This window comes from Nomascus leucogenys, chromosome 13, assembly GCF_006542625.1.
Source record: "Nomascus leucogenys isolate Asia chromosome 13, Asia_NLE_v1, whole genome shotgun sequence".
NCBI lineage: Eukaryota > Metazoa > Chordata > Mammalia > Primates > Hylobatidae > Nomascus > Nomascus leucogenys.
In genome coordinates this window covers 28,855,017-28,877,402 of record NC_044393.1, presented here as the reverse complement: position 1 = coordinate 28,877,402, position 22,386 = coordinate 28,855,017, and the positions used below count along the sequence as shown (strand labels likewise).

At 44.2% G+C, this 22,386-nt stretch overlaps 1 protein-coding gene across 2 annotated transcripts in view; it reads left to right on the top strand.

Annotated features, from left to right (window-relative positions):
- Window positions 1-155: 155 nt before the first annotated feature.
- The window catches only part of PROCR (protein C receptor), a 44,939-nt gene continuing 22,708 nt past the window's right edge, over window positions 156-22,386 (top strand). The window contains exons 1-4 of one of the 2 annotated variants that reach the window (XM_030826419.1): window positions 156-415; window positions 2,871-3,122; window positions 3,530-3,808; window positions 4,060-4,724. In XM_030826419.1, coding sequence (XP_030682279.1) covers window positions 346-415; window positions 2,871-3,122; window positions 3,530-3,808; window positions 4,060-4,175 — 717 coding nt within the window. In that variant the 5' untranslated portion in view covers window positions 156-345 and the 3' untranslated portion in view covers window positions 4,176-4,724. Of the gene's footprint in view, window positions 416-2,870; window positions 3,123-3,529; window positions 3,809-4,059; window positions 4,725-22,386 lie in introns of those variants that run through there. The other variant, XM_030826420.1, reaches the window with a different exon arrangement.

Below are 22,386 nucleotides of genomic sequence, written 5' to 3'. Positions count from 1 at the left end.
GGACTTCTCACCAAGCCCTTCTCCCCCTTTTCCGCTCCCTGTTCCTGGTTCCTAGGAAGCAGCCCAAGGAGAAGGGAAAAGGCAGGTCTGGGCAGGAGGGCGCAGTGAAGGGCGGGGCAGAGGGAGGGCAGGAGGGAGGCCGGCCCCCTAGTAGGAAATGAGACACAGTAGGAATAACACTTTATAAGCCTCTTCCTCCTCCCATCTCCTGGCCTCCTTCCATCCTCCTCTGCCCAGACTCCACCCCTCCCAGACGGTCCTCACTTCTCTTTTCCCTAGACTGCTGCCAGCGGAACGCACAGCCGGCCCGAGCTAGGAACCCAGGTCCAGAGCCTCAACTTCAGGATGTTGACAACATTGCTGCCGATACTGCTGCTGTCTGGCTGGGCCTTTTGTAGCCAAGACGCCTCAGATGGTGAGTCGGGGGCACATCTCCTGCCTCAGGATGGTTCTGGAGAATCTCAGTCTATCTGGGTATGTGGCAACACCACAGGAGAGCTTATCTCACAGCATCTGTGTCTGCAGCTGGCTAGATCTCTCTACAGGGCAGGCAGAGTCTTGGGGACCGGTTTGTGTCCCAAAGCCAAGGTGAGTTAGTACATTTAAGCCCCTGAAAAGGGGGAGATGAAAGAGGCTAGGGGAAACAGGATGACTGGAAACATGAGAAAGAAACCAGCAGAGAGGGTAGGAGAATCAGCCCCAGGGAGAGGGGAGAAAGGGGAACTGAGTGTGATGGTAGATAGGGGTACATCTAGGGGAGACGGGAAGAGGCTCAGAAGAGAAGAGAAATGGAGGGAATGGGAAGACACTGGGAAAACTGATGGAAGAACTGGGGGAAGACTGAGGCAGAGAGAGGTGAGGGGAGGCTAGGGAAAATGGAAGAAGACTGGGTGCAGCTGGTGGAACTGGGGAGAAAGAGATGCTGTGCCTAATAGAACTTATGGGCGATCAGGCTGCTGAAGTGGCCCTGTTTAAGCAGAAAAGGGAGTTATTACGCTCCCCTGTAATTGCACAGGGGCCTCCTTTCCCCTCTCTCACAATCCCCATAGCTTCAGTCTCCCCCTCAGAGAGGCAGCAAATAATAACCAGTATTCAATGAGTGCTCACTATGGTTAACACATGTATTGACCCATTTAACTTGCACAAACCCTGAAAGGTGGGTAATATTATTACTATCTCCATTTTATAAGGAGGAAACTGGGTCACAGAGTAGTTAAGGACCATATCTAGGGTTATCCATAAATATACTTATTCACATCTGCAGATACAAAGCACAACTTCTCAAATGCAAACACAGACAGGACCCACTCACACACACAGATTTACAACCCCGGACTCATCCAAATGTGCTCTGGGCATCAACTCTGTGCCAGCCTCTTTTCTGGGTGTAGGAAGCAGAGATTACCAAGCATAGTTCCATAGCCTAGAGGAGTCCAGTGTGGCCTGTGTGTGTTTGGAGACAGTCAGGTAGAATCCCGTGAGATATACACTAATATATGGTGGTCTGGGATCACTGAAACAGACCCACTGTGTCTCGTGGGGCATCAGAAAAAATTTTCCAAGAAGAGGGCAACTGAGCTGGGTCTTTTTTTTTCTTTTTTCTTTTTTTTTTTTTTGAGATGGAGTCTTGTGCTGTCACCCAGGCTGGAATGCAGTGGCACAATCTCAGCTAACTGCAACCTCCAACTCCCAGGTTCAGGCGATTCTCCTACCTCAGCCTCCTGAGTAACTGGGACTACAGGCATGTACCACCACACCTGGCTAATATTTGTACTTTTAGTACAGATGGGGTTCTGCCATGTTGGCCAGGCTGGTCTTGAATCCCTGACCTCAAGTGATCCACCCGCCTTGGCCTCTCGAAGTGCTGGGATTATAGGCATGAGCCACTGCGCCCAGTCTCTGAGCTGGGTCTTAAATCATGAATAAACTTTGCCAGGCAGAAAAAGGGAGGCAGAGCAATCCTGACATGCTATTCATGTGTCAGCCAAAGGCAACATGAAGAACCCCAACTAGTTTGATATATAAGCAGCAGGAAGCAGCCAGAAAAGGCAGCAGGGGCCAGGTCTCTAGCAGCCTTGAATGCCAGGCTAAAGACTCTGGACTTGATCCTGTTGGGAGGCAGTGTAGCAGAATGGCTGAGTGCTGGACTTGACTGCCTATGTGCAAACCTTGGCTCTGCTACACTATCTCTGTCTCAGTTTCCCATCTAGACTGGGGTTAATAATAGTAGCTACTACATTAAGCCACTGGGGAAAGGCACAAAGATAATAATGTATGTAAAGCCCATTGCCCAGGTTATAATAAGCACTTAATCGACATTGGCTATGATTATTTTTGATTAATGAAGGGGAGGGGGTTATGGCACTGGAAGATTTTAAGTAGGAAAAGGACATGGTCTCATCCCTGGGTCAGGTGGAGGTCGGAATAGAGAACGGGGAGATGAAGTAGAAAGTTACTACCCCAGTCCAGATGAGAGGGATGAATCCTGAATCAGGACAGTGGAAGAGGAGATGGAGAACAGGCGATGGAATTGGGATTTTATTCAGGTCAGGATTTGTTAACCATTTGTTCAGTAGGTTAACAGGAAACGGGGGGAGGGAGAGCCGAGGGTGAAAAAGGAGGCAGAAAGGAGTGTCTCTTCCACTGCAGGCCTCAGTTTCCTCATCTGTAAAGTGGAGATAATAATCCCTGTCCTGTCCTCCTGGCAGAGTTACTGTGAGCGTCAAATGGGAGAAGCGGTGGGAGGGCACATTATAGTTTATGAAGGGTCGAGAAGGCGGGCGGCTAGCCTCGAGGTAGGGGGTTATTATCTTCCGCTGCCCGCCGCCCCCTCCCACGCCGGCCCAGGCTGACGCTGACTCTGCCCGCAGGCCTCCAAAGCCTTCACATGCTCCAGATCTCATACTTCCGCGACCCCTATCACGTGTGGTACCAGGGCAACGCGTCGCTGGGGGGACACCTAACGCACGTGCTGGAAGGCCCAAGCACCAACACCACGATCATCCAGCTGCAGCCCTTGCAGGAGCCCGAGAGCTGGGTGCGCACGCAGAGTGGCCTGCAGTCCTACCTGCTCCAGTTCCACAGCCTCGTGCGCCTGGTGCACCAGGAGCGGACCTTGGCCTGTGAGTAGGCGCGCAGCGGGGGCGGGGTCTGGGCGGGGCTAGTGGGGGCGGGGCCTGGCGGGTGGAGGCGGGCTGGGGCTTGCAGAGACCCGGCAGCCACTGGAGCTCGGTGGCGCCTGGGCCTTTGAAGATTGCTGGGTGGGGGCTGGAGAGAGGCAGTTGTCCCCGCTAAGAAAGCCCCGACTCGGGCGGTCGTCCTGCTGGCATAACCTCTTGGGGTAGATCCTGTTGGAAGGCCCTGACACCGTGACGTCGAAGGTCCCCAGAAAACTCCTCATCCTGACCTAGACTCCCCTCTCCTCACAGCACTGTCTCTTGCCTTCCCATGTTCTTTTCCCTTGCTGGGCCTCGCCCCACACCTGGCACCCTCTCTGCACAGTCCCCTGACCCTGACTGTCTATCCACAGTTCCTCTGACCATCCGCTGCTTCCTGGGCTGTGAGCTGCCTCCCGAGGGCTCTAGAGCCCATGTCTTCTTCGAAGTGGCTGTGAATGGGAGCTCCTTTGTGAGTTTCCGGCCGGAGAGAGCCTTGTGGCAGGCAGACACCCAGGTCACCTCCGGAGTGGTCACCTTCGTTCTGCAGCAGCTCAATGCCTACAACCGCACTCGGTATGAACTGCGGGAATTCCTGGAGGACACCTGTGTGCAGTATGTGCAGAAACATATTTCCGCGGAAAACACGAAAGGTATGATGGGACGGGGCCCAGGCCTGCAAGCTGGGGAGAGGGCGGGTTCCAGACAAATGGATGGATCTGAAGGATGGATGCCTAGAGCAACAAGAGGCCCACAGCTGGGGGTTTGGGACAGAACACACGCAGCTTCAGTCAGTTGGTAAACGGGTCCCTTTCCTCTGGGGCAGAAACGCTTTGGGGTTTGACTCAAATCATGCACTCCTTGGGGGCCTATTCTTCGGGCTAACTCTCTGCATGTTCTGCAGGGAGCCAAACAAGCCGCTCCTACACTTCGCTGGTCCTGGGCGTCCTGGTGGGCAGTTTCATCATTGCTGGTGTGGCTGTAGGCATCTTCCTGTGCACAGGTGGACGGCGATGTTAATTACTCTCCAGCCCCCTCAGAAAGGGCGGGATTGATGGAGGCTGGCAAGGGAAAGTTTCAGCTCACTGTGAAGCCAGACTCCCCAACTGAAACACCAGAAGGTTTGGAGTGAGAGCTCCTTTCTTCTCCCACATCTGCCCACTGAAGATTTGAGGGAGGGGAGATGGAGAGGAGAGGTGGACAAAGTACTTGGTTTGCTAAGAACCTAAGAACATGTATGCTTTGCTGAATTAGTCTGATAAGTGAATGTTTATCTATCTTTGTGGAAAACAGATAATGGAGTTGGGGCAGGGAGCCTATGGCCCATCCTCCAAAGACAGGCAGAATCACCTGAGGCGTTCAAAAGATATAACCAAATAAACAAGTCATCCACAATCAAAATACAACATTCAGTGCTTCCAGATGTGTCAGACTTGGGATGGGACACTGGTATAATAGGGTAGAAAGAAGTAACAAGAAGAAGTGGTGGAAATGTAAAATCAAAGTCATATGGCAGTGATCAATTATTAATCAATTAATAACATTAATAAATTTCTTACATTGAAGGCATTGGTATCTCCTCCACTTTGCAAAATTTCTGGAAAAGTAACCTATACCTATTTCTTCTGCTTCCTTATTTCTCACTCATTCCTTTTTTTTTTTTTTTTTTTTTTTTTTTTTGAGACACAGTCTTGCTCTGTTGCCCAGGCTGGAGTGCAATGGCGTGATCTCAGCTCACTGCAACCTCTGCCTCCCAGATTCAAGCAATTCTCCTGCCTCAGCCTCCCAAGCAGCTGGGATTACAGACGCACGCCACCACACCCAGCTAATTTTTGTATTTTTAGTAGAGATGGGGTTTCACCATGTTGGCCAGGCTGGTCTTGAACTCCTGACCTCGTGATCCGCCCACCTCGGCCTCCCCAAGTGCTGGGATTAGACATGAGCCACCGCGCCTGGTCTTCTCACTCATTCTTAGACCCACTGCAATCTGACTTCTCTATAAACTACTCTAGGATCACCAGTAACCTCTAATTGTCAAACCATCACCCTACATGGTATCTGCAAATTTGCGGACTAGAACTCTCTTTTTGCCTTAACTTCTGAGATACCATACTTCAATTTTTAAAACTGTTCTGTCTACTTTTTTTCAATCCCTTTGACTATGTCATCTTACTCGATTCACTCTGGAAATGTTGGCTTCCTTAGAATTCCATTTTTTGGTTCCTTTTGTTCCTGTTTGAACTATACCCTTTCTAGGTGACCTACTGACCTTCATGGCTGCAAATACTATCTACCAGTGGTTTCCATGGAGAAGCAATATAATTTTATCTTTAAGAGCATGTGTTTTGTCGGCCAGGCATGGTGGCTCACGCCTGTAATCCCAGCACTTTGGGAGGCCAAGGTGAGAGGATCACTTGAGGTCAGGAGTTCAAGACAAGCCTGGCCAACACAGTGATACCCTATCTCTACTGAAAATACAAAAATTAGCCGAGTGTGGTGGCACGCGCCTGTAATCACAGCTACTTGGGAGGCTGAGGCAGGAGAATCACTCGAACCTGGGAGGCAGAGGTTGCAGTGAGCCAAGATCACACCACTGCACTCCAGCCTGGGCAACAGAGCGAGATTCTTTTTTTTTTTTTTTTTCTAAAAAAAAAAGGAGTATGTGTTTTGTCATCAGACTGAAGTTTTACTTCTTTGAGCCAGAAATTTAACTTCTTCAAGTCTCAGCTTTTTTGTTCCCAAATGGTATTAATAAAATATACCAAAGGGTATAAGAAAAACAATATCTAATTCATAGAGGCATGAAGAGTATTAAATAAAAGTATATACGTAAAATAATATGCCAAGCACAAGCTGGGCACGGTGGCTCATGCCTGTAATCCCAGCACTTTGGGAGGCCGAGGCAGGCGGATCATGAGGTCAGGAGATCGAGACCATCCTGACTAACACGGTGAAACCCTGTCTCTACTAAACAAAATACAAAAAATTAGCCAGGCATGGTGGCGGGCGCCTGTAGTCCCAGCTCCTCAGGAGGCTGAGACAGGAGAATGGCGAGAACCCGGGAGGCGGAGCTTGCAGTGAGCTGAGATCGCGCCACTGCACTCCAGCCTTGGCGACAGAGTGAGACTCCGTCTCAAAAAAAAAAAAAAAATGCCAAACGCAATGACTGGCTCACACCTGTAATCCCAACACTATGGGAGGCAGAGCAGGAGGATTGCTTGAGCTCAGGGGTTTGAGACCAGCCTAGGCAACATAGTGAGACTCTGTCTCTACAAAAAAATAGAAAAAATTAGCTGGGCGTGGTGGTGTGGGCCTGTAGTTCCAGTTACTCAAGAGGCTGAGGTAAGAGGATTGCTTGAGCCCAGAAGGTTGAGGCTGCATTGAGCCATGATCGTGCCACCACACTCCAGCCTGGCAACAGACCGAGAAAAAAAAAAAAAAAAAGTATATGTATAGTCAGTAAATACAGCAGTGGCTTCTGATCTCCAGACCTCTCATTTGCATTGATTCTTTAAAATCATCACTACCTTAATGTTCTGTAGACATTTCAAAATCAACATGTTCAAAATCAAATTTATTATCTATCTCCCCAAATCTGCTCTCTCTACTTCTGATGTTTACTGTTCATTAATGGATAAGAGAATAACCATCAAATCATGTAAGTGGAGAGAACTCAGGTTAACCTTTATTTACTCCCTCTTATTTATCCCCATCTACCAAATACAGCATCTATAAAACACATTCACTCCTTTCTACCCCATTGCTTTTGTTCAAGATATCATAATTCCTCTCTTTCTTTGTGGTAAACATGAAGGTGTACCATCCAGTTCTACCTCCAAAGAAAGACTTCCTGTTGGCCAGGCACGATGGTTCATGCTTGTAATCCCAGCACTTTGGGAGGCCGAGGTTGGGGGATCAACTGAGGTCGGGAGTTGGAGACCAGCCTGGCCAACATGGCGAAACCCTGTCTCTACTAAAAATACAAAAATTAGCCAGGCGTGGTGGTGCGCGCCTGTAATCCCAGCTACTAGCAGGGGCTGAGGCAGGAGAATCTCTTGAACCCAAGAGGCAGAGGTTGCAATGAGCTGAGATCTCGCCACTGCACTCCAGCCTGGGCAACAAGAGCGAAACTCCATCTCAAATAAATAAATAAATAAATAAGAAAAAAAGACTTGCCGTTCAACTATAGGGGGAATAGCCAGCAGATAGCTTCCGCCTGCTTCAGTTCTTCCAATGTCTGCCTCAGGTGTAGAGGACAGACCTGCACAAGGACAGTCATGCCCATCCCAGGGCTGCCCTCACTTGGTGCCTAAGCAAGGCAGGGGTTTAAAAGTTGGGCCATTTTGGCCAACTGCAGGACAATTCTGAGAATAGGTTGGATTGACAAGGGCTGGCCAGGGCTGGAAATATTCACTCCAGAGCTCCCTGCCAGGGAAGCTGGGTCTTTGTCAGATCTGCATTGCAGTTTGACTTCTCTCTTAGCTCAGCCCTGCTTCTTCCCCCTGGTAAGCATCTTGCACCTCAAACTCTGTCTCAGCCTCTGCTTCCAGATAACCCAACTTGTGTATGTGTGTGTCTCTCTCTCTTTCAAAATTGAGAAATTTTCTCAATCTTGTCTGGAGCATGGCAGTAGCCTCCTCCTAAGAAATTGTCTCTTAATTTCTCCATATTTTAATTCATCTTCTACATGGCAGTAAGAAACACAAATCTAATTGTGTCCTTATTCTGTTTTTTGTTGTTGTTTTGTTTTTGTTTTGTTTTGTTTGTTTTGAGACAGAGTCTCTCTCTGTTGCCCAGGCTGGAGTGCAGTAGTGTGATCTCAGCTCACTGCAACCTCTGCCTCACAGGTTCAAGCAATTCTCCTGCCTCAACCTCCCGAGTAGCTGGGATTACAGGCATGTGCCACCACACCTGGCTAATTTTTTATGTTTTTAGTAGAGTCGGGGTTTCACCATGTTGGTCAGGCTGGTCTTGAGCTCCTGACCTCAAGTGATCCACCTGCCTTGGCCTCACAAAGTGCTGGGATTACAGGCGTGAGCCACTGCACCTGGACTGTTTTTTAAATTTCTCATTGAGTTAAATTCAGAATCCTCAAAATGACATTCAAGGCCTTGCACAATGTGGCCCCAACCTAATTGTCTAATTTTATTTTATTTTATTTATTTATTTATTTATTTTTATTTATTTTTTGAGATGGAGTCTCACTCTGTCACCCAGGCTGGAGTAAAGTGGTGCGATTTCTGCTCACTGCAACCTCCGCCTCCTGGGTTCAAGCTATTCTCCTACCTCAGCCTCCCGAGTAGCTGGGATTGCAGGCATGTGCCACCATGCCCAGCTAATTTTTGTATTTTTAGTAATGACAGCGTTTCACCATGTTGGTCAGGCTGGTCTTGAACTCCTGACCTCGTGATCTGCCCTCCTCGGCCTCCCAAAGTGCTGGGATTACAGGCGTGAGCCACTGCGCCTGGCCCCTCAAATTTTTCTACCATTTCTCTTTAGCCACTGTGCCCTAGGTTATTTATTTTAAAAGCATATTTTTAAATGACAGAAGTGGTACAACAACAGCAATAACACAGAAGTTTACAAAGAAATTTCATAAAGGAAAAACGGAATGCCTCCTGCTTTCTCATTCTCCCCAAATCCTTACTCCAGAGGTATGCTAAGATTATTAGTTGCAAGCAACAGAAACCAACTCTGCCAAGAAAATAAGTATATTGGAAGGTTATTAAGTAATCCTCAGAGTTGATGGGAAAGCCAGATAATCAAGCTCAGAAAGTAGAACCAGGGACCACAGCCAAAGTCACACCACAGGAATGGTATTAAGGATACCACAACTGGAAGCACTATCTCCATCACCAATGCATGCTGCCATGTTAAATGAATTCTCCTCTGATCCCTGTGTCTTTACATCATTTGTTCAAGAGTCAATGTCCTGAGTGGAAGCAGCCAAATGACCAAGCCTTGATCATGTTGCTTTTGCCTTAGCTGCAAGTGCAGGGGGGAAAAGGAAAACTTTAGACACCTTTGACTTCTCTTATGGGAGGTGAGAACCTGTCTCCCATTAATACTCACACAGAGGAAGAGATTTCAGATGCTGGGCAACCAAAACAGGTACAGGTGATTTTAAAGAATTGATGCAAATGAGAAACCTGGAGATCAGTAGCCACTGCTGTATTTACTGACTCTACATATATTATCTTTTTTGTGGGGGACAGAATCTTGGTCTGTTGCCCAGGCTGGAATTGGTGGCACGATCATGGCTCACTGCAGCTTCAACCTCCTGGGCTCAAAAAACAGAACAAAAGAAAAATAAAATAGAAAAGAAAAAACAACAAAAACCCATAAATGTTCACTATATCTCACATCATTAATTTATTTACTCATTTAATAAATGTTTGTCAGAAACTTCCATATAGAAGGCTTTATGCTATGTACTTTGGAAGACACAAAACGATTAGGATATGATCCTTCTCAAGGAGCCCAGTCTTTTCTTGGGAAGATAAAACATACAAAAAAGAACAATACAAGACAAAATGCTTTGCATAACTAGAAGAAACACACAAATAAAAATGTTATGTTATGTGGCCGGGCATGGTGGCTCACGCCTGTAATCCCAGCACTTTGGGAGGCTGAGGTGGGCAGTTCACCTGAGGTCAGGTGTTCGAGACCAGCCTGGCAACATGGTGAAACCCTGTCTCTACTAAATATACAAAAATTAGCCAGGCATGGTGGTGCGTGCCTGTAGTTCCAGCTACTCAGGAGGCTAAGGAAGGAGAATAGCTTGCACCCAGGAGGCATAGGTCGCAGTGAGTTGAGATCGTGCCACTGCACTCCAGCCTGGGCAGCGGAGTGAGACTCCATCTCAAAAAAAAAAGGAAAGAAAGAAAGAAAAATGTTATGCTCTGATTTACTCTTGTAGCTATCATTTACATATTGCTATATAGTTTTTGGAATTCTGTAACTTGCGTTTATCATTTAATACTCTCTTTGTTCTTGTAAGATAGATATTCTCATTTTAGATTAGGAAACATCTTTAGGGAGAATAAGAAAGTTAATAACTGATATGGTTTGGATGTTTTGTTCCTCCAAATCTCATGTTGGAATGTGACCTCCATTGTTAGAGATAGGCCTAATGGCAGGTATTTGGGTCATGGGGGCAGATCCCTCATGAATGGCTTAACACCATCCTTTGGTGATGAGTGAGTTCTTGTTCAGTTAGATTACACATGAGATCTTGTTGTTTAAAAGGATCTGAGACCTCCCCTCCTCTTTCTTGCTTCCTTCTCTCTAATCTTATATGCCTGCTCCCCCTTTGCCTTCCACCATGATTGAAAGCTTCCTGAGGCCTCACCAGAAGAAGATGCTGGTGCCATGCTTCCTGTACATCCTGCAGAAGTGTGAGTCAAAATAAACCTCCTTTCTTTTATAAATTAGCCACTTGCAGGTATTCCAGTATAGCAACACAAGAATGGACTAATATAGTATCAGAGCTAGGATTCAAACCCATGCCTTTGTGTTCTAGGATTTATGCTTTCTCTCCTCTACTAAAACTGAAGGAATCAGAGGAATCTGGGGGAGAAACACGGTATTTGTGAATGGGTGAGATATGACCATGCCCAGATAGGAAAGATAGACAGAACAGATTCAATAATGAAAGTAGGAAAAAGCAGAGTAAATTTTAGACATTTCTTAAAGAAGATACACCAGTGGCCAATAAGCACATGAAAAGATGCCCAACATCATTATAGTCATTATGGAAATGCAAATCAAAACCATGAGATACCACTTCATACCATCAAGAATGGCTATAGGAGGATGGATAGAATCAATATTGTGAAAATGACCATACTGCCAAAAGCAATCTACAAATTCACGCAATCCCCATCAAAATACCACCACCATTCTTCACAGAGTTAGAAAAAACGATTCTAAAATTCATATGGAATCAAAAAAGAGCCCACATAGCCAAAGCAAGAGTAAGCAAAAAGAACAAATCCGGAGGCATCACACTACCTGATTTCAAATTATATTATAAGGCCATAGTCACCAAAACAGCATGATACTGGTATAAAAATAGGCACATAGACCAATGGAACAGAACAGAGAACCCAGAAATAAACCCAAATACTTATAGCCAACTGATCTTTGACAAAGCAAACAAAAACATAAAGTGGGAAAAGGACACCCTTTTCAACAAATGGTGCTGGGATAATTGGTTAGCCACATGCAGAAGAATGAAACTGGATCCTCATCTTTTACCTTATACAAAAATCAACTAAAGATGGATTAAGGGGCTGGGCGAGGTGGCTCACGTCTGTAATCCTAGCACTTTGAGAGGCCGAGGTGGGCAGATCACGAGGTCAGGAGATTGAGACCATCCTGGCTAACATGGTGAAACCCATCTCTACTAAAAATACAGAAAATTAGCCGGGTGTGGTGGTGGGCGCCTGTAGTCCCAGCTACTCAGGAGGCTGAGGCAGGAGAATGGCGTGAACCCAGGAAGTGGAGCTTGCAGTGAGCTGAGATCACACCACTGCACTCCAGCCTGGGTGACAGAGTGAGACTGCGAGACTCCGTCTCAAAAAAAGAAAAAAACACAAGATGGATTAAGGACCTAAACCTAAGACCTGAAACTATAAAATTTCTAGAAGATAACATTGGGAAAACCCTTCTAGACATTGGCTTAGCCAAAGATTTCATGACAAAAAAACCAAAAGCAGTTGCAATATAAATAAAGGTAAATAGCTGGGACCTAATTAAACTAAAGAGCTTTTGCACGGTAAAAAGAACAGTCAGCAGAATAAACAGACAACCCACAGAGTGGGAGAAAATCTTTACAATCGATACATCTGACAAAGGACTAATATCCAGAATCTACAATGAACTCAAACAAATCAGAAAGACAAAAAAAATCAATCCCAACAAAAAGTGGGCTAAGGAGATGAACAGACAATTCTCAAAAGAAGGTATACAAATAGCCAACAAACATATGAAAAAATGCTCAACATCACTAATGATCAGGAAAATGCAAATCAAAACCACAATGCGATACCACCTTACTCCCATAAGAATGGCCATAATCAAATAATAAAAAAATAGTAGATATTGGCGTGGATGCAGCAATCAGGCAACACTTCTACACTGCTGGTGGGAATGTAAACTAGTACAGCTGCTATGGAAAACAGCGTGGAGATTCCTTAAAAAACTAAAAGTAGAACTACCATTTGATCCAGCAATCCCACTACTGGGTATCTACCCCGAGGAAAAGAAGTCATTATTCGAAAAAGATACTTGCACACGCATGTTTGTAGCAGCACAATTCACCATTGCAAAATCATGGAACCAACCCAAATGCCCATCAATCAATGAGTGGATAAAGAAACTCTGGTATATATATATGATGGAGTACTACTCAGCCATAAAAGGAATGAATTAACAGCATTTGCAATGACCTGGAGGAGATTAGAGACTATTATTCTAAGTGAAGTAACTCAGGAATGGAAAACCAAACATCGTATGTTCTCACTGATGTGTGGGAACTAAGCGATGAGGATGCAAAGGTATAAGAATGATACAATGGACTTTGGGGACTTGGGGCAAAGAGTGGGAGGGGGGTGAGGGATAAAAGACTACAAATATGGTGCATTGTATACTGCTTGGGTGATGGGTGCCACAAATCTCCACCAAACAACTTACTCATGTAATCAAATGCCACCTGTACCTCGATAACTTATGGAAAAATAAAATTAAAAAAAAGAATGGCTATAGGAAAAAAGACAGACAATAACAAGTGTTGGCAAGAATGTGAAGAAATTGGAACCCTCATACATTGCTGGTGGCAATGGTATAGCACTTTGGAAAACAATTTGACAGTTCTTCAAAAAGTTAAACATAGAGTTATTGTGTGACCCAGCAAGTCCACTCCTAGTATATACCCAAGAAAATTGAAACATACATCCATGCAAATACTTGTACATGAATGTTCACAGCAGCATTATTCCTAATAGCCAAAAATGGTAATAATCCGAATGTCTGTTAATTGATGGAGAAACAAAATGTAGTATTTTAATACAATGGAATATTATCTAGCCATGAAAATGAGGTACTGACACATGTTACAACATGGATGAGCCTTAAAAACATGATAAGTGGTCCGGGAGCAGTGGCTCTCGCCTGTAATCACAACACTTTGGGAGGCCGAGGCGGGTGGATCATGAGATCAGGAGTTCAAGATCAGCCTGACCAACATGGAGAAACCCTGCCTCTACTAAAAACAGAAAATTAGCCGGGCATGGTGGCGCACGCCTGTGATCCCAGCTACTCAGGAGGCTGAGGCAGGAGAATCACTTGAGCCCAGGAGGCGGAGGTTGCAGTGAGCCAAGATTGCGCCGTTGCAGTGAGCCAAGATTGCGCCATTGCACTCCAGCCTGGGCAACAAGAGTGAAACTCCGTCTCAAAAAAAAAAAAAAAAAAAAAAAAAAAAAAAAAAAAAAAGATAAGTAAAAGAAGCCAGTCACAAAGAACCAGGTATTATATGATTCAACATATGTGAAACATCCAGAATAGGCAATCTGGCCAGGTGCAGTGGCTCATGCCTGTAATCCCAGCACTTTGGGAAGCCAAGGCAGGCGGATCACAAGGTCAGGAGATCGAGACCATCCTCGCTAACACGGCGAAACCCTGTCTCTACTAAAAAAAAAAGTACAAAAAATAGCTGGGCGTGGTGGTACATGCCTATAATCCCAGCTCGGGAGGCTAAGGCAGGAGAATGGCGTGAACCTGGGAGGCGGAGGTTGCAGTGAGTAGAGATCACGCCATTGCACTCCAGCCTGGGCAACAAAGCAAGACTCTGTCTCAAAAAAAAAAAAAGAAAAAAAAAAAGAAAAAATAGCAATAGCTGTTTAAGTCAGTGGCCTGCAAAACATGTTAACAATTAGGTCAATTCCTTCTTTGTGCTTCCTCAATCCATAGTTTGATCTATCTTCCTCCAAATCTGCTGTCACTCAGCCTGGAGTGCAGTGGTGTGATCACAGTTCACTGCAGTCTCCACCTCGCAGGCTCAAACGATCCTCCCACCTCAGCTTCCTGAGTAGCTGGGACTACAGGCATGCACCGCCAAGCCCACCTAAATTTGTTTTGTTTGTTTGTTTTGTAGAGACGGGGTTTCGCCATGTTGCCCAGGCTCGAATTCCTGAGCTCAAGTGATCCACCTACCTGGGCCTGCCAAAGTGCTGGGATTACAGGCATGAGCCACCACGCCTGGCCTGAACACGCTTATACTAATAGTGAAATAAGGTTGGGTAGCTGTAAGTGGCTTGCCCAAAGTTCCATAGTGAGGTGGTACAAGAACTGGCCCTAGAACTTGGGACTTCTGACTTTTGATCCTGAGCTATTGCTGCTACATCATTCCATGAGAGGCATTAGGAATCATAGGTTAAGGAGGTAAGGTACTACTTGGAGGGATTCTCTGAAAATTTATGCCCATGTCCGAAACAGGAGAGGTAAATAATCAGGGAAACAGTGGGATGAATAACTCTGACCTTTTAGGGAGAAGATATGATCCTCATTTCCAGGAGTTTCTACACAGGGTAAAGAGTGAATGGAAGGTTCATCTGCTTATGCTTACGTATGTGAATACGTGTTCATAGCTACATGACCTTAGATAATTCAGTGCCCCTCTCTGAGAGGGAGTTTGTAATCTCTGAGATATCTAAGGTATCTCCCAGCTCTGATAACTAGGATTCTACATTCCTAAGTCCAGATGGCTGACAGGACAATTGTAAAGGTCCTAGAAGTTCCATTCCTCTTTTTGGGAATGACCTTAGAATGTTTGGCTTAGGTCTGTTATGTGGCAGCCAGACTATTAGAGCTCCAGTTGGAGTTTACAAGAGAAATAAACAAATCTGAAATAAAGGTAAACAAATGACTCCCTGGCATATTCTAAAAGTATCCTTCTGGGTGACTTCACTTACTGGATTCCCCATCTTTTAATTCAGTTCCACACGTGTGCCTTGATTTTATATCTCTGCCAGGTGGCCTGAGGTTTAAGTTTTGAACCGCATTCTTTTTCCAACTCAGCCAACTGTTGCTGAGGACTGGTTTATGCAAAGAATTGTGCCAACTACTAGCAGGGATGCAAAAGTGGGTAAAACATGATCTCTGCCCAGGAACTGATAGTCTAGAAGGAGAGGCATACAAAGCAGTTTATTTTAACACAGAAGGAATGAAAAGATTCAAAGTAATTATAAGCTACGTACTGAAAGAAAGAGATCTGGGAAGGCTACACAGAGGCCATAGTTTTCATCTGGGACTTGAAGAAGAGAATTACAGTAGGTGAAAAAGGGAAAGATGTTTCTCCTTTCCTAGGCTAAGATCTTTGAGGGCAGAGATTATATCTTATTTATCTCTGTGTTCCTGATACCCAACATAGTGCCTGGCACAAGGAAGGAGTCCAATACATGTGTTTTGAATCAATGAATAATGAGTGGATTCCAGACTGATACAATAGCACAAAGATAAAGTGGATAAAAGTGCACCTTATGTTTGGGGAATGCTAAATTGTCTGATGTGGTTGCTCTGAATATTGGTTATATAAGGAAATGTTATGGAAAATCAAATTTTAGTACCAGATTAAGAATGTCATGCTAAAAAGTTATACTTAGTCTATAGGCAATAGGTAATTATTTACTCCTCTAGGGCAAAATACCCTTGTGTTGCGGGAAGTCAGGGACCCTGAATGGAGGGACCTGCCGAAGCCGTGACAGAAGAACATAAACTGAAAATTTCATGGACATTTATCACTTCCCCAATCAATACTCTTATAATTTCCTATGCCTGTCTTTACTGTAATCTCTTAATCCCATCATCTTCATAAGCTGAGGATGTATGTCACCTCAGGACCCTGTGATGATTGCATTAACTGCACAAGTTGTTCATAAAGCGTGTGTGTTTGAACAATATGAAATCTGGGCACCTTGAAAAAAGAACAGGATGACAGTGATGTTCAGGGAACAAGGGAGATAACCATTAGGTTTGACTGCCTGGGAGCCAGGCAGGACAGAGCCATATTTCTCTTATTACCAAAAATGGGTAAGAGAAATACAGCTGAATTCTTTCCCCAGTAAGGAATATTAATAATTAACAGCACTGGGAAAAGAATGCATTCCTGGGGGGCCTCTAAAATGGCCACTCTGGGGGTGTCTGCCTTATGCAGTTGCAGATGGGATGAAACACACCCTGGCCTCCTGCAGCATCCCCAGACTTGCTAGGATTAGGAAATTCCAGCCTGGCAAATTCTAGTCAGACCGGTTCTCTGCTCTTGAACCCTGTTGTTGATCAATGACAATGTGTGCACAGCGGGACATGGAACTTCATTAGTAATTCTAGTTTCGCCCTGACCTTGTGATCTCGCCCTGACCTTCTGCCTTGTGATCTTTCGTTGCGCTTGAAGCATGTGATCTCTGTGACCCACACCCTATTCGTATACTCCCTCCCCTTTGAAAATTGCTAACAAAAACTTGCTGGTTTTACTGCTCAGGGGGCATCACGGAACCTGCCAGCATGTGATGTCTCCCCCGGACACCCAGCTTTAAAATTTCTCTCTTTTGTACTCTTTCCCTTTATTTCTCAGTCCAGCCGACACTTAGGGAAAATAGAAAAGAACCTACGCTGAAATATCGGGGGCTGGTTCCCCCAATACCCTTGTTCATCTTTGTATCCTTAGTATCTACAACAGTGCCAGGAATTTAGAATTTAGTCAATAAATGGCTGGATGAATGAATGAATTGAAGTTTTGAGGAAGGAAATTATTTCATCCAATCTGCACCTTACTTTACTGATCATAATCACTCACTTTTTTGTACAATTTTGTAGTCACAGAAACATTTTATTCTATTATGTCATGAAAAATTTTATTGATATGCTCAAAAAGCTTATTAGGAAAGAAGGGCAGATATTATTATCATTTCCTATAGATGTTATTATTCTCATTTCCTGGCAACGTTATTATTCTTATACCCAGTAAAAAGAAACCAAAACTCTATTTCTTCTAATATCCCTTGGTATATCTGAAGGTCTGTTGTAAGTGTACCGGCATATAACGGGGTTCTCATGGGTAGCCTTAATCTTGCATCACGCTCGCTATAATCAGGATTTCTACATATCCCAAAAAATAGATCCAACTTGCAATGCAGGGATATTGTACTGATTACTTCATGGGGATCCTGGCTCTACCATACCCCACACAGCAGAAGCTTAATCAATTCTTAGACATTTCTGTTCTTTTTCTTAAGCTTGATCTCCCTAAACATCAATGAATTTATCTCTCTTCCTTCTCTTTCCTCTCACAACCTTGCCCCCTTCTCCCACCCAAACAATCAACAAAACCCATTATTTTATTAAGCCTTTCATTTTTCAGTATGTTTATTTTTCTCAGCAAAACAAAAGTCCTGTAGTTTTTCTTATTTCCTTAAACTGGTGTTTTATTTCATCCAAATGCAAGTGAAGAGGAGATTAGATTTGGTCTGTGGAACTCCAGGGAACAGATTAATGAATGAGAGGAAGTCAAAGAGAAATAAATGTTAGTTTAATGTAACTTTCTGACCCAGCAATTCAATAATGGAACTGGCTGTTTCACAAAGTAGTGAACTCCCTGTTACTGGAAGTATTTGGCATGTCAAGTCCAACTTCTGACCTCTAAAACCACATGTGACAGTCCTACATATGTTCAAAGATGATGGTCCTGTTCTCCTAAATCTTTTCTTTTTTTTTTGAGACGGAGTCTCGCCCTGTCGCCAGGCTGGAGTGCAGTGGTGTGATCTCGGCTCACTGCAACGTCTGCCTCCTCTGTTAAAGTGATTCTCCTGCCTCAGCCTCCTGTGTAGCTGGGACTACAGGCATGTACCACCACGCCCAGCTAATTTTCATATTTTTAGTAGAGACAGGGTTTCACCATGTTGGCCAGGATGGTCTCGATCTCTTGACCTCATGATCCGCCCGCCTCAGCATCCCAAAGTGCTGGGATTACAGGTGTGAGCCACCGCGCCCAGCAATCTTTTCTTCTCTAGGTTAAACATCCTACTTTCTTCAAGGGTTCCTTATTTGACGTGCATTTCAGTAACCTGCTATTGTTCTTCTGGACTTGTTACAATTTGTCAATTTCTCATGCATTTATTTAAAAAAATTTATTGAGTCGGGTCACTAGAATTACTAAATAAGAAAAAGAAAATTATTGAGTGACTTCTATGGTTCAGACGCTGTTTTAGGACGTGGGAATAGCGCAACATAGCAGAGAACAAAACAAAGTCTGTCTTAGAAGCTACAGTTTACTGGGAGGGACAGACCCTAAACAAATAATTTTTTTTTAATGTCAGAGATAATAAGCAGGAAATAGGTAGAAAAATAAGGGAGGTCGAAGGGAGAATAACTGAGTTGCTGTTTTAGACAGAGTAATCAGGGCAGGCCTCTGGAATAAGATAACAGTTGAGCGGAGATATGAAGGAAGTGCAGGAGTGGCCAAGGGAAGAACAAGCCAATTTAGATAGACAGAACAAGTACAAAAGCCCTGAGGAGTAAGCTTGGTTTATTGCATGAACAAGGAGGCCAGTTTATTTGAAGTGGTACAGGCAAAGAGGAGGGAAAGAGCAGGAGGCAAATAACCGAGGGCCTAATACGCCAATTATCTGTACTTTGCTATTTGTTCTGAGTGAGATGGAAAGCCATTGGAGGCTTTTGAGAAGAGGACTGACATGATTTGACTTGCATGTGAAAAGCATCACTATGACTACCATGGGGGGAAACAAAGTTTAAAAGGCAAAGAAATACTCAGGGAGCTCCAAGGATACTCATACATTCCTGCTAGGAGGCAATAATATGGGTGAAAAATGATGGTGGCAAGGACCAGAGTGATACCACTACTTACCCATCAGAATAGTTAGAAAAAGACAAACAAGGAAGGAAAGAAAAGACAGTATTGAGAAGGATACAGGCCAATTAGAACTTTCCTACATTGCTGTTGGTAAGGTAAATTGGTATGAAACAACCACTGTTTGGAAAACTGCAGTATCTACTAAAGTTGAACATCTGCCTCCTAGGCATATGCCTAACAGAAACGTTTACCTATGTTCACTGAAAGACATATACAAGATTAGTCATAGCTGTAAGAATTAAAGAAAGAGGAGAGAAACACGAAGGGTGGCTCGACAGTCAACAGGGACAGGTTTATTTTGAATAAACTTGAGTGGGGCAGCTGGCCAAGTTAGGTCAGAGCCACACTCTCTTACAGACTAAGTGTTTTTAAGGATTCAGTGTGGGAGAATTTATCAGAGGCTTGGACTGCTTCTGTCTTTCTCTGTTGTGCTTATCTGGGAGGGAGAGTTGTGTGTCTGTTCCCATACATCTTTCTGCAGCTGCAGGCAAATCCCCCGGGTTGTTTTTGGCTTCCCTATCTTAGTGCACCTGAAGGGAAAGGAATGTGCTTATTAGGGCCTACTGTTTTACTGGGGGCCATTGTATGAGGGTGAAGTTTGGCAGTTACCCAGGAGACTTCCCCCCACCTCCCTCTGTACCCAAGCTGTCTTATCTGTGTTTTACTGTCTGCTCTTTCTGTCTATTTGTACTTAGAAGAGAGTGATTTCCTTGAAATGCATGAGGCTAGAAAGGGAGCTGGAACTTAAAGTGGCGGTGTTTGTCCGAGATGATGGTGCTCCCGCTCTGTCAATAGCAGTATTCTTTGTAATATTCCCAACGAAAAAGTACCCAAACACCATCAAGAATAGAATAATGAAGGCCGGGCGCGGTGGCTCACGCTTGTAATCCCAGCACTTTGGGAGGCCGAGGTGGGCAAATCACGAGGTCAGGAGATCGAGACCACAGTGAAACCCCGTCTCTACTAAAAATACAAAAAATTAGCTGGGCGTGGTGGCGGGCGCCTGTAGTCCCAGCTACTCGGAGAGGCTGAGGCAGGAGAATGGCATGAACCCGGGAGGCGGAGCTTGCAGTGAGCCGAGATTGCGCCACTGCACTCCAGCCTGGGCGACACAGCGAGACTCCTTCTCAAAAAAAAAAAAAAAAAAAAAAGAATAGAATAATGAAACAAATTATACTATATTTACATAATGGAATATACAACAATGAAAATGGAAGAACTTAAACTACACATCTTAATATAAATGAATGTCACAAATATACTATTGATCAAAAGAAGCCAAACACAAAAAACGTATAAACTATATGATTACATTTATTTAAATTTCAAAGACACACAGAACTAACCTGTGGTGTTAGAAGCCAGGATATTGGTTACCTTTGAGAAGCTAATGATTAGAAGGGAGACATGAGGGCTTCTGAGGCAATGCCCTGTTTCTTTCTTTTTTTTTTTTTTTTTGGAGGCAAAGTCTTGCTCTGTCACCAGGCTGGAGTGCAGTGGCGCAATCTCGGCTCACTGCAACCTCCACCTCCCAGGTTCAAGCCATTCTCCTGCCTCAGCCTCTCGAGTAGCTGGGCCTACAGGCGCCCGCCACCACACCCAGCTAATCTTTGTATTTTTAGTAGAGACAGGGTTTCACTGTGTTGGCCAGGATGGTCTTGATCTCTTGACCTCGTGATCTGCCTGTCTCAGCCTCCCAGAGTGCTGGGATTACAGGCATGAGCCTACGCACCTGGCCTGCCCTGTTTCTTAATCTGGATGCTGGCTATATCAATATGCTCATTTTGTGAACATTCACTAAGTTGTACATTTATAATTTGAGCACTTTCCTGTATCAGTGTTATGCCTCAATAAAGTTTACATTACAAATGACTCAGAGGTTTTGATCTGTGCAACTGGAGGCTATAATTGACATTTATTGAAATGGGGAAGCTATAGAAGAAGCAGGTTTTGGTGGGAAATGCATTCATTATGTACATACTACATTTGATATTTATTAGACATCCAAGTTGAAATGCTGATAGAATGCAGTTGGTATACAAGTCTGCAGTTGAGGGAAATGTCTAGGCTGAAGACCTAAATTTGAGAGCTCACTATATAGATAACATGTAAACTCATAAAGCTGGATGGGATCACCTAAGGAATAGTCTAGACAGAGAAAACATTCAAGTACTAAACCCTGAGGACGCCCCAACATTTAAAGGCTGGAAATTGAGGAGAAACCAGTAAAGAAAACTGAGTAGCCAGTGAGGTATGATGAGAGCTGAGAGAGTGGAATCTCAGAAGCCAGGTGAAAAAAGTGTTCTAAGGAGGAAGTAACCACTGTAACAGATACAACAGATAGTGGAATAAGGTACGGACTGATAATTGGTTATTGATGGAGATTACTGGTGACCTTGATAAACAGCAGTTTTGGTGGTGTGGTAGGGACAAAAGCCTAATTAGAATGAGCTCAAGAAACAAACTAATTTGAGACAGTGACTATAAATAACTCTTTGGAGGAGTTTGGTTTGTTTTACAGAAGAACAGAGAAGATATTTAAAAAAATATTCATTAAGGATATTAAGAAGTGTTGGGTTAAGTAAGGAGGCTTATGGGATCAAGAAAAGTTTTTTCTCTTAATAAGGTAGATAATATAGTATGTTTGTACACTTATAGGGATAATCAATAGAGAGGGAAAATTTGATGACACAGGAAAAAGAGAGGGCAGTGGCTGGAGTGATGTCCTGGAGCAGGACATAAAAGAGGTTAGACTCCAAGGCACAAATGGAGACACCGACTTAGCTAAGAGCATGGACAGTTCCTCTAGGGAGGAAAGAGCTAGAGAAAGGGATCCCTTAAATCTGTGCATGAGCCAAGAGAAATTGCAAGCTCACTACCAAGCTGCACATGTGCTTGGTAAAAAGAAAGCTTGGTAATGGCTTTGTAACTCAACTGTAATATAAATCACCATCTGACTGTCAGACTAACCCGAGTAGTATACGGTAGATTCAAACAGCCTGGCAAAGACTCTGAAAATGAACTGACACTGCAACCACCACCCACACAGCAGGTGAGACAAAACTTGTAGTCTGAACCTAATTGAGTTAATTGCCTGCTAAAATAAAATAATCACCATCCAGATAATTTAAACAGGACTCAGAGTCCCACAATCTAACACTCAAGATGGGCAAGATACAATCCAAAATTACTTAACATACCAAGAACCAAGAAACTGATAAATGTTTAAGGGAAAAGAAAACAAATAGATGTTAATCCCCAAATAATTTAGATGTTAGAATTATCTGACAAAAACTTTAAAGTAGC